Genomic DNA, 11651 nt, shown 5'->3' with positions numbered 1-11651 from the left:
CGTGCTCAGGCCAAGTATATCCCTCACTTCAGAGTGATGGGGAGACCAGGGAGGGAAGGACTTCATGTAAAAAGTACAATTAAAACTAAGCCAAGTACATTGTTGGGCCAGACACAGAATAATCCATACGTACTAAATGCACACGTTTATAACACACAGGATACTAATCTGTAGGGTTGAAAACTAGATGATCCTTAGCTTTGGCAGGACAGAATGGGTAGTGTTTATGGAGGTTGAGGAGAGAAGCCTCTGAGTTGCTAGTTTTATTCTTTTTTCTTACACTGTGTTGTAGTTACAAAGATATATTCAGTCGCTCAGTTGTGTCCGACTCTTTGAGACCCCATGAATTGCAGCATGCCAGGCCTCCCTGTCCATCACCAACTCCCGGAGTTCACTCAAACTCACATCCATCGAGTCGGTAATGCCATCCAGCCATCTCATCCTCTGTCGTCCCCTTCTCCTCCTGCCCCCAATCCCTCCCACCATCAGAGTCTTTTCCAAGGAGTCAGCTCTTCGCATGAGGTGGCCAAAGTACTGGAGTTTCAGCTTTAGCATCATTTCTTCCAAAGAACACCCATGACTGATCTCCTTTAGAATGGACTGGTTGGATCTCCTTGCAGTCCAAGAGTCTCTCAAGAGTCTTCTCCAACACTACAGTTCAAAAGCATCAGTTCTTCGGTGCTCAGCTTTCTTCACAGTCCAACTCTCATCCATACATGACCACAGGAAAAACCATAGCCTTGACTAGACGGAACTTTGTTGGCAAAGTAATGTCTCTGCTTTTGAATATGCTATCTAGGTTGGTCATAACTTTCCTTCCAAAGAGTAAGCGTCTTTTAATTTCATCACTTGGTAATAAATCACTAAGCAATAGAGTTATGATTTCTGTCCTTTTTGCTGTATGTTATACTTCAAATAATGCACTTGAATACATTTTGTAATTAAGGCAAATAATAACAAATTATAATAAGACTTTGCAATCTTATTTCCATTTCATGAAAAACAGTCACCAGAAGGACTCCAAGATTAAGTACCATGGGCCCAGGGTTCAAGCCCTGGTCGGGGAGCTAAGATGCCAGAAACTGTTGGGGAAAAAAGGGGCGGGGGGCAGAGGTGGTATTAGAGTTAACAGTCTCATCATTGAGGGAAGCTGCTCTAGAAACTTTGAGGGTTCTGTGTGACCCAATGTGGAAATATGGGCCTTTGGGCATCAAAACCGTGGAACTGAGGCAAAAGAAAGAAAACGTGCTTTAAATAATACTGTCAACATTTATTATTAGGATGAGCCAAGGAGAATTTCAAAGATCCAGAAATTAAAATGAAGGCATTATGATTTTTCGGCCAAGAAACTGAATGAGGCAGATACAGGTGGACACGCAATCCCCAATTCCCCCGCTCCTAACCCCCAACCCCTGCGCGTGTCTGGGGTTTTAATTAGTTGCATGAGGCTTCCCTTGTGCCTCAGATGGTAGAGTCTGCCTGCCGTGGAGGAAACCTAGGTTCCATCCCTGAGTTGGGAAGATCCTCTGGTGGAGGACACGGCAACCCACTCCAGTATTCTTGCCTAGAGAATCCCATGGACAGAGGAGCCTAGTAGGCTACAGTCCATGGGGTCACAAGAGTCTGACATGACAGCGACTTGCACACTGTTCTCTCAATGGCTTTATTTCTTTAGTCAAATGGAAGTGCTCAGAGGCAAGGGCTGTGTCATTCTTTGTATCACTAGTTTTAGTGCTCGACACACAGTCGTGATCTCTCAACGTGACCAAACTTCTTAGGTCCACAAACTGTCTACGATGCCAACTCCCGCACCAAAGCAGAAAGGAGTTGCAAGAGCAGGGCGGCGGCGCGGAGGATTCTGGGCGTCGTGGCCCCCGCCGGCTGCGCAGGCGCACTGCCGTCCGCGGCCGTTCCCACCGCCGGCGCCATTGCTGGAAGCGCTCACGCCCTGCTCTGAGAGCGCCTTGTCCTCAGGCGGCCGCCAGGTATTAGTTGCCCTGGCGCCTGGCCCGGTCCCCCTCACCCCTCCCTCGGCGCTCGGCTCCCGGCGGCGTCGGGGGCGGGGCCGCTTCCGGTGGGGGCCTCTGGCCTGGAGCTGACCCGCCCGCCTCAGAGGCGGCCGGGGTCGGGCGACCTCAGAAAGCGGCGACCTGGAGGCTCTGGGAGAGGGAGCCGGGCTGGGCGGGGGCGCGGCTGGACCCTCCCTTCTTCCCGGGGCCGCGCCTGGACTGAGGAGGAGTGGGCTGAGAAGGGCTTTGAGGGGAGCAGACGGGTGGAGGAAGGAGAATCTCTCCGTCCTGGTTTTGGCAGCGTGGAGGGACTGCGGTTCGATAGCAGAAACCTGACAGGTGTCCCCCTCCTGCCTTTGGGAAGCGGAGGCAGCTTTTCCTGCCGGCGCAACTTCCAGATCTCCAGCACAGGTTTTTTTGTCTGTTTGTTTTTGTTGCTGGGGTAACTTCAGTTCAGTTCAGTCTCTCAGTCGTGTCCGACTGTTTGCGACCCCGTGGACTGCAGCACGCCAGGCCTCCCTGTCCATCACCAACTCCCGGAGCTTACTCAAACTTGGAAGACCTTAGTTCCCCGAGCAGAGCTTGACCTGGGCCAGGGCAGTGAAAGCCCGGAGTACTAACCACTGGATCCCAGGGAGTTCCCAGAACGCAGTATTATTAACTCTAGTCATGATGCTGTGCGTTGCAGCCCTGGTTGCTTATTTTATTTTATTTATTTATTTAATTTTCTTGGCCGTTCCGTGCAGTTTGTAGGAACTTAGTTCCCCAACCAGGGTTGGAACCCGTACCCCTGCAGTGGAAGTCCCGTGTCTTAATCGCTGGATTGCCAGGGAAGTCCCTTGGACTTACTTATTTTGTACCTGGAAGTTTGTACCTTTTGACCACCTTCACCAACTTCGCAGCTACTACCCCCCACCACACCCCCCCAAACCATCAATGTGTTCTCTGTATCTGGCAGTCTAGGCTGTTTTGTTTTGTTTTTAGATTCCACATTTAAATGAGATCCTATGGTACTTAATTCACTTAGATTTAATCTTTTTTAATGTGGGTTAAGTTAGTAGTCCAGTTTCATGCTTTTGCAGGTCACTGTCCAGTTTTCCCAACACTATTTTTTGAAGAGACTGTTCTTTCCCTGTTGTATATTCTTGGCTCCTTTGTTGTAAATTAATTGCCCATTTATATGTGGATTTATTTCTGTACTCTATAATCTTTTCCATTAATCTGCATCTTTTGCAATATCATACTGTTTTCATTACTATAGCTTAGTAACATGGTTTGAAATCAGGAAGCATGATACCTCCAGCCTTGTTGTTATTTCTCAAACTTGCTTTGGCAATTTGGGATCTTTTGTGGTTCTGTACAAATTTTAGTATTATTTGTCTCAATTCTGTGAAAAACGCTTTGGGAATTTTGATGGATTTTGAATCAAATCTATAGATTACTTTAAGTAGTATGGACATTTTTAACAACAATAATTCTTCCAGGCTTTGAGCAGGGAACATCTTTCCACTTAATGTCTTCAAGTTTTCAGTGTATGCAGGTCTGTCCTTTTCTTGGTTAAATTTATTCCTAAGTATTTCTTTTTTAAGCAATTGTAAATGGGATTGATTCTTAATTTTCTCTGTGGTAGTTCATTATTAGTGTACAGACGCACAACACACTTTTTTTTAAGTTGGTTTATTATTTATTTTTGGCTCTGCTGGATCTTCGTTGCTGTGTGAGTTTTTCTCTAGTGTGGTGAGCAGGGCTACTCTCTGGTTGTGGGGCGCAGGCATCTGATTATGGTGGCTTCTCGTTGCAGAGCATAGGCTCTAGGGCTCTCGGGCTTCAGTAGTTGTGGCTCCCAGGCTCTAGAACATAGGCTCAGTAGTTGTGGTGCACGGGCTTAGTTTCTCCGTGACATGTGGCATCTTCCTGGATCAGGAATCAACCTGTGTCTCGTGCATTGGCAGGTGGATTCTTTACCACTGAGCCACCAGAGAAGTCTCGGATGTGGATTCTTTTTTTTTTTTTTTTTTAGGTGTTGACCATCTGGTGATATCCATGTGTAGAGTCTTCTCTTGTGTTGTGGATTCTTAATGAAAGTATATTATATATGTAAAGGAGGGAAATATTCAGCATAATTCAGCATAGATCCCTTTGGGCCTCCAAAGCTCTGCTGAATGGTGAGAATGTCAAACTGCCCGGGAAGCTCTTATTCAAAAGTAGAATTTCACAAGATACGGAAAGCTCAATTCTCTCTCTGTTCCTGCCCTTTTATTTGCCTTGCAGCATCATTCCACAATTATGCACTTGTTAAGAAAATGTTTTCAAACCTCAAGCTCTTGTTTTCAAACCAAATTCAACATCAACAAGGCCATATCTTTAACCAAAGACAAAAAGCAGAATCAAAAAGTGCCTCGGGTATCTGAACAAGATCTCTGCCGCTTTGCTTCTCTACAGTGTAAAGCCTTTATTAGGCATATAACATTTTCAGTATAAGAGGACTACTGCTCAGTGCTTTGTGCACTGGATTCCACTTTGTCTTATATCCTTATTACTATCCTGCTCCTTATTGTTTGGTTTTGCCTGATATAGAAATGATAGATATTTGAATGTGAGATTGAGAGAAGCATGTCAGGGTTTCTAATATCTTTAAGTTTGGAGTTGTGGTGTTCTTTTTATATGAAGCTGAGGTCTGTGAAACTGTTAGCAAATTGACTCTTCATAGGAAAGACAGGAAGAAAGAGATTATTAGATTATTTCATTGTTAGGTAAGGAGGTGATTGTGGCAAGGAAAGATTGAATTGTTTTCTTTCACAACACACAGCAAATTGATGTAATGGAAAAAGTGTGGGCGTTATAATTAGATTGATTTGGAATCCTACATGGCATTGTGTAAAATGGTTTAATTTTTCTAAGCCTCAGTTTTCTCATATGTGAAATGGGAATGTAGTTTCCATTGGGTGATGTGAAGGTCATTGAGAAAGTAGTTTAAAAGCTGCTTGTACCATGTTTGATCTGCTAGCTGTGACTGCATTTAGTAGTATTAAGAGCTACACTAGTAAGAATAGTATTCCCTCACTGATCTTGGGGGTTAACTTGTAATTTTTAGAGAGGTCATACTAACTTGTAATGTCAAGATTTCACTTTAGTACATCTGAGATTTCCAAGGCAAGATTGGTTTTCATGGCTTATTTCTCTTTCTTAGGTTTATCTTTGCAGGACTCCCTTTTTCCAGAGAGGGGAACCCAGAGGAAGAGATTATGGCTGCTGTAGTTTTTTCAGTTGGACCTCTGGTAAGTTGGGGAAACCTCTTCTGATCTGACCTATTGTCCTGGTTTGAGAGCACGCCTACTTTTCCCAAAGTTGTGTGACTTCTCTACCTCACCCATACCCCTTTTGGTAACTGAATCAAATTGTTTGATCCATGAAAATTGGGTTTATCATAGTAAAGCTTGTAATCTGTAGGGAGATTCACTATGCATATTGAAACAAATATCAAGACACCAGATCTCGCAATCAGTATATGCACTATCTTGAGATATGATAGGAAGTCTGGGAAATTTACTTATGATGTTAACTTTGTATTGTTCCCAGGAAATTTGAGTTATTTATGCGATAGTAGAATGGAGTATTTTCCAATTGGAAAATTTTGTTTAGGAAACTTTGAAAAAAGAATATATGTACACATATGCATATATACACACACCTTAATTCATAGGGACTGTTCCCCTTGTGCCCACTCTTAGTGTTCTCCTCTTTTCTACCCATAAGAAATGATCAAGCTTAATAGATGACATGGAGAGAAAGAAGATGTTTAAGACACAGTGCTTGGCTGTAGGGAGCTTACAGTCTCACTGAGGTAAGGCTTACAAAAGAAACAGTTACATAATTTATTTAGGTGAATGATAGTTGTTGAGCAGTATGATAAAGTTGATGAGTGATATGTAAGAAAAGAAATGGGATATTAGTATGGGCTAAATCGGTCATGGAAAGCTCAGGAAGATGGTTAGATTTAAGCTGTGACCCAATTACAAGTGGGATTTAAATCGTCATAAATTAATTATGAGGGTACTTCAGATGAGAAGGCAAGGCTCTGAGGCAGAGAACAGTGAGTGAGCTAGTGATTCGAGATAGATATTTGAGAAAGATAGGATTGAAATTTAGATATTTAAGCTGAATCTTTTCATGTTTCTCTGAAAACATTTAAGTGTATATATGCATGTGTGTGTGTTTGGGTGTGTTTGAGGTGGGTAGTAATATGATTAAAGCTATGTTTTAGAAGTGACATTTTTAAACAGGAGAGACAGAAGAAAAGTAGTCCCAATATAATTTGTTATAGTAATGATTCATAATAACCTGTAGTGGTGATCTTTTATTCTTGATAGCAAGAATATATAACATGTAAATAGTCCTTAAGACAAAGCCTTGAAGAGATAAAATGAAAATCAAAGTGTTTCACTTTATTAGTAGATCTAAAGTATTTGTCTAGTATAGCCCTGATCAAACCTATCTCTAATTATCAGAAGTTGAGCTCACATCATCATTGATTTTCTAGAAGCTGAATATTTGTATTTTTAACGTGAGAACTTGAAAGAGAAGAACTAAGATGACATTTTTCTCAATGAAATTTAAAAGTAGTTCTGTTACCCTTAATTTTTAAAAATGGCACAAGATCCAGAATTAGTAAGTACTACTAGAAGGTATAAAATCAGGTCCTTATACAGTGTCTTAAGGTTTGGAAGAAAACAGTGTTGTGAGAGGTCCCTGAAATATTTCCTGAATGAGTATGGAGACATGCCCTCCAACCCCCAGGCATGGTAATGATTTTCCAACTGTAGAAAACAGATGGTGTTAGTAGCGTTTGAATATTATTCTTGAGTAAGATAATTTCTGAGAAACAGACTTCATCCTCATAGCAAAAAGAATTATGTGGCATCTAAGACCCCTTATATGTTTATTTTTGTTTTGATAGGTTATTTGTTAGAGCCTTTGAAACCTATACAGTTATATCTTTCTCAGTCTTGTGTGTGTCATTGTCTCAAACAAAATGAAAGAAAGTTATGATTGGATGTTGCTATGGACCTTAATTTCATCCCTAAATAAAACAGAAGAGATGTATATACACCACATCTGTGGTGGACTGGTGGTGCTTGTTGAGGCTGTCCTGTATGTAACAGGTAGTCATGGAGTGATCTTATCCTCTGTCCCCTCAGAGTCCTCAAGTTTTCCAGCCAGAGGAAGATCTTCACCTTCAGGCAGAAGAGCCAGAATTGGTAAAGGTAATACTTGGCATTGTATCTTAAGGGGAATGAAGTGACAGCTCCTCTTTTACTGCCCTAATTCTTAATGTTCCAATACCATTGCAGGTTCACCATGCATACCGTCTTGCTTGATCAGTGTAGTAATCCCAGGGCTAGTAGCATCAATTTGACAGATTTTGTTTCTCCTAGTGGTGGCAGCCCTAATTTGACAGGTGGTCTTGTTATAATTCCTGATGAAAAAGTAGCCTGTGTCACATACTTCACTTCTTGCTCAATCGTCTGATTCCATTTTATTGCTGTGCAAACTGGATGTTTGCATTGGAAAAGAAGGGCAAGGGTTGATTCTTTCTCTTTATTTACCAGTCTCCAGGAATCCTTCAAAGTTGATCAATGAGTGTCCTTTTAGTTTTATAATGAAATAATAATTTTAAATATATTAGATATTTTTGAAATCCATTACAGTTATTGTTCTTATTGATGCTCAAGTCTTCCCATCTTTGGCTAGTGGGAGGCTCTTTAAGTTGTCTCCAATGTCTTAGATATTGTCCTCTAGTCTTTGAGAGTTTCCTTGCTTTTAATTATGACAGAAAGTTCCAGGTCCTTGTTTCGTTTAGTAGAATCTATAGAGGTCACAGTCTAAACTGCATAAAAGTACCTTTTTGGTTGTCATTTCTAGACCTTTTCAGTGGACAAAGCTAGGGAGTATGGTGGGATATTTTCCTTAAACTACTTAGTGAGTTTATACCAATATTTCCAATTCAGTTTTGAATTTCTTGAGTTTATACATAATCTCATTGATATTGAATCTGTATGTTCTTTCTCCCATGTCAGATTTATTAGCTCTGAATGATACTAGTATTCTAATTTGCTTTATCCAACACTGCACACACAATGTGGGTAAATACTGTGGCTCAGATGGTAAAGAATCTGCCTGCAGTACAGAAGACCTGGGTTTGATCCCTGGGTAGGGAAGATTCCCCTGGAGTAGGAAATGGCAGCCCACTCCAGTATTCTTGCTGGGGAATTCCATGGCCAGAGGAGCCTGGCGGGCTACAGCCCATGGGTTGGCAAAAGAATCAGACATGACTGAGCAGCTAACACACAACGGTTACAAAATAGCTTAGCATTTCCATCACTGCCACCAGCAATAGGATTATTTACTGAAAATGTGCTGTTTTTTACAATTCTTTTTCTCCTCAGAATATATCTCTCAAGAGATATACAGAAAACTTACTGTGTTTTAAAGATGCTCAAAATAGTTCCTGTCTGATGAATGTGTATGCTACCAGTTGATTTCATTTTACTTTTAATTTTAGGAATTGCTTTTTTTAATTTAGTTTTTCTTTTATAATAATATAAAGTATTTGTATGGATCAAAAGTCAAATCTATAAGGAAGGAAATATTCAAGGAAATCTAGCTTCTGCTCCAGTTCTCTTCACTCTGTTTCCTCCTTCCTCTAATAGATAACCATTAAAACAATTTTATAGCTCATTCTTTGATTTTTTTCTTTAAAAGACGCATATACATATATTTTATAACCTGACCAAAAAAGCTCCTCAAGGTCCCATGATTTCTTATTTTTCTTTCTCAGACAGCTTATTCTATAACTACAATCTGAATGATAAACTATGTATTTTATTAAGCCATATTTTATAGAATAGAACTGAAAAAAGTTGATAATATACATATGGCAGGATTTTGACGAAGGAAACATTTGGGTGGAAACTGCTAGTTTTCTTCCCCAGTTTTGTATGTATTAATCTACCTAATAGATCTAACCGTATAGTCCCCTGAGGGATCTCCGTATTTATTTCAGGAATCAGTGACATTTAAAGATGTGGCTGTAGACTTCACATTGGAAGAGTGGAGGTTGATGGACCCTATGCAGAGGGACCTGCACAAGGACGTGATGCTAGAGAATTACAGGAATCTTGTCTCCTTGGGTAAGGATAAGCTCTGTGCATATGTACCTGACACTGGACCAGATTTACTGAAGATAATAGATTCTCTAAAATACTCAACTGAATTTTGGGTTAGAATTTAAGCATTAAAATCTCAGTCTTAGGGGCATATTGTTAGGAGTTATACTGTCTCTTGCTGTTAACTCAATGGTCTGCCAATTGTAGAGTAAGAAATATGTACTTCATTGTAATCTTAGAGAGTGTTGACAGTCCCTCTGATTGAAGACTAAAGTTTTTTCCAGTCAATTCCAGAGTAAGAGTTACCAGTGCCTCTAGAAAGAATGAACCAATATGTTTATTTTCTTTCTAAACAGATTATTTCCAAACCTAGGATTACAGTCTAGAGCTTCTTTGAGGTACCTTTGTAATTCTCTACAACACTGCTGTACAGTAGGATGTTCTCCTGTGATGGGAATTTGCTGCATCTGTGCTGTCCAGTATGACAAGCAGTAGACACTGTGGCTACTGAGAACTTGAAGTCTGGCTGTAAAATGAAAAACTGAATTTTAAATTGTATATAATTTTAACTAATTTAAATTTAGAGTTAAGTAGCCATAGGTGGCTCTTGGCAGCTGCCTTGGACAGCGCACCTCTAGAACTTCTCATAGCCACTCCACACAGAAGATAAAGAGCAGTTGACCCTGGTTCTTGCTCGTAGGCACAATCAAATCCTATTCGTTTTTCTCTGAGCAGGGCTTGCAATTTCCAAACCAGACATGATATCTCATTTGGAGAATGGAAAAGGACCATGGGTGGTAGTGAGAGAAATTTCAAGAACCCCCTTTTCGGGTGAGTTAATAAGAAACTGGAGGATGAGATTTATTTAAAGTCAGTAGGTCTTGGATGGAGCAGAATATTTGAAATATCTGGGGGGTATCTTTGTTCAAAGCTGTCTCAGAGGAGAAGATTCTCCCCATCTCATCCTCTCTCCTTACGCCTCCCTCCCGCCTTTTCTCCCTCTCTCCCTTTTTCTCTTCTTTTTCCTTCTCCCTCATCTCTGCCCTGTACTTGTAGTCCCCATCCCATCCTATTTTATTTTCTTGGGAACATGATTTTCATAATTGTTCCTTCATTTCTTCTTCATTCTTTCAATTCTCTCCTCTCCAGTTAACTTTATATTTTTCTCATTTGTTTAACTACTATGTATCTTATATCTCTTCTTTCATTTTCCTGAAAGTGCTTTCTTAAGGATCATCACTGATTTCTTTTAAGCTAAACCTGTTGACTGATTATTTAACTTTCTTCACTTACAAGCCTGCTGAACCCCACTCCACTCTTCCAGGATCTTATATGAACAATAAATCAGTTGGGAATCAAAATACAGTATTTATCTGTAAATATTTAGCCAATATTTACCCTTTTAACTAAGATTATTTTTCTTCTACTTAAAGAACACTGTTCAATACTCTCTTTTATTCAGATATCCTGGTGTCATATTCTCTCCATTTTTCTTTTTCCTTAAAAAAAAATCCTGTCACCTTAATTCATTTAGATATTTAAATCATCTGGGTTTTAGTCCTTGGATTCTAGAGTGGTCTTTTTTGGTGACCCTGAATTCAGACCTGTGTCTCACCCTGTGAATTCATTGAAACTTCTACTTGAGTTTTAAAATCATCAGACCATTTCTTTTTTCATAAAACCATTTTACTAACCACAGATTTTGATTCCTTTTTTTTTAAATTTAGGTGTGATTACTTGGGAATAAATTTAAAATTTTCAAGAAGTTTGAAAGTGTTTTAAAAAGTAAAATATTAAGTTTGCATATACAAATAATTTATAAGACCACCACCACCCAGTATAATTGTTTAAGAAAATTTTGAAACTGTCAGAAATTTTCTTAAGACCCATAAAAAGGTTGCAAAACTACTCTTGATAAAAGTAATTTTCGTTATTTGTAATATTCACAACTATATTAATTTTGACTAGTTCAGCCTACTTTCTGAAAAATCAGTGTCTTCCATAAATGTTTGTGTAAAAAGATACAGAAAAGAATATTTTTAAAAAAATAACATATGTATGTATAACTGAATCACTTTGCTGCACAGCAGTAATTAATACAACATTGTATAATAAAATCAACTATACTTAAATACAATTTTTAAAATTGAAATTGAGAGCAAAAAAAAAAAAAGACTTGAAGAAGCTATTCTGACAAGGAAATGTCAGAGAAAGCCCTCACAGAAAAGCTAGTGAACAAATAATGAGAACAAGTGGAAAGTATTGTTGGGGGTGAATGTCTGGTTTGTGGAGTAAATGGGAATCAAGGAAGTAGTTACAGCTTTTGAAGAAGCTCTCTAAAGAATTTGACTCTAAAAGGAATGAGAAAAGGAAGAAATATTTGAGAAACTTGGATCATAGAAGGGTTACCGGGAATAAAATTTTTTTAATAGGAAGAAAACTCCTTGAATTACTACTACGGTTCTTTGCTCAATCA

At 39.6% G+C, this 11651-nt stretch overlaps 1 protein-coding gene across 1 annotated transcript; it reads left to right on the top strand.

Moving 5' to 3' along the window:
* Positions 1-1897: 1897 nt before the first annotated feature.
* On the top strand, positions 1898-11410 carry LOC120867431 (zinc finger protein 624-like). The gene is made up of 5 exons (XM_040245920.1): positions 1898-1985; positions 5200-5287; positions 7208-7273; positions 9073-9199; positions 9911-11410. Exons 2-5 carry the CDS (start codon positions 5255-5257, stop codon positions 10042-10044), a joined length of 360 nt encoding a protein of 119 aa, XP_040101854.1. The 5' UTR covers positions 1898-1985; positions 5200-5254; the 3' UTR covers positions 10045-11410.
* Positions 11411-11651: the final 241 nt, after the last annotated feature.

This window comes from Oryx dammah, unplaced genomic scaffold (genome assembly GCF_014754425.2).
Source record: "Oryx dammah isolate SB20612 unplaced genomic scaffold, SCBI_Odam_1.1 HiC_scaffold_8, whole genome shotgun sequence".
Classification (NCBI taxonomy): Eukaryota; Metazoa; Chordata; class Mammalia; order Artiodactyla; family Bovidae; genus Oryx; species Oryx dammah.
Note: the sequence above shows the minus strand (reverse complement) of the source record. Positions and strands in the feature narration are given on the sequence as shown.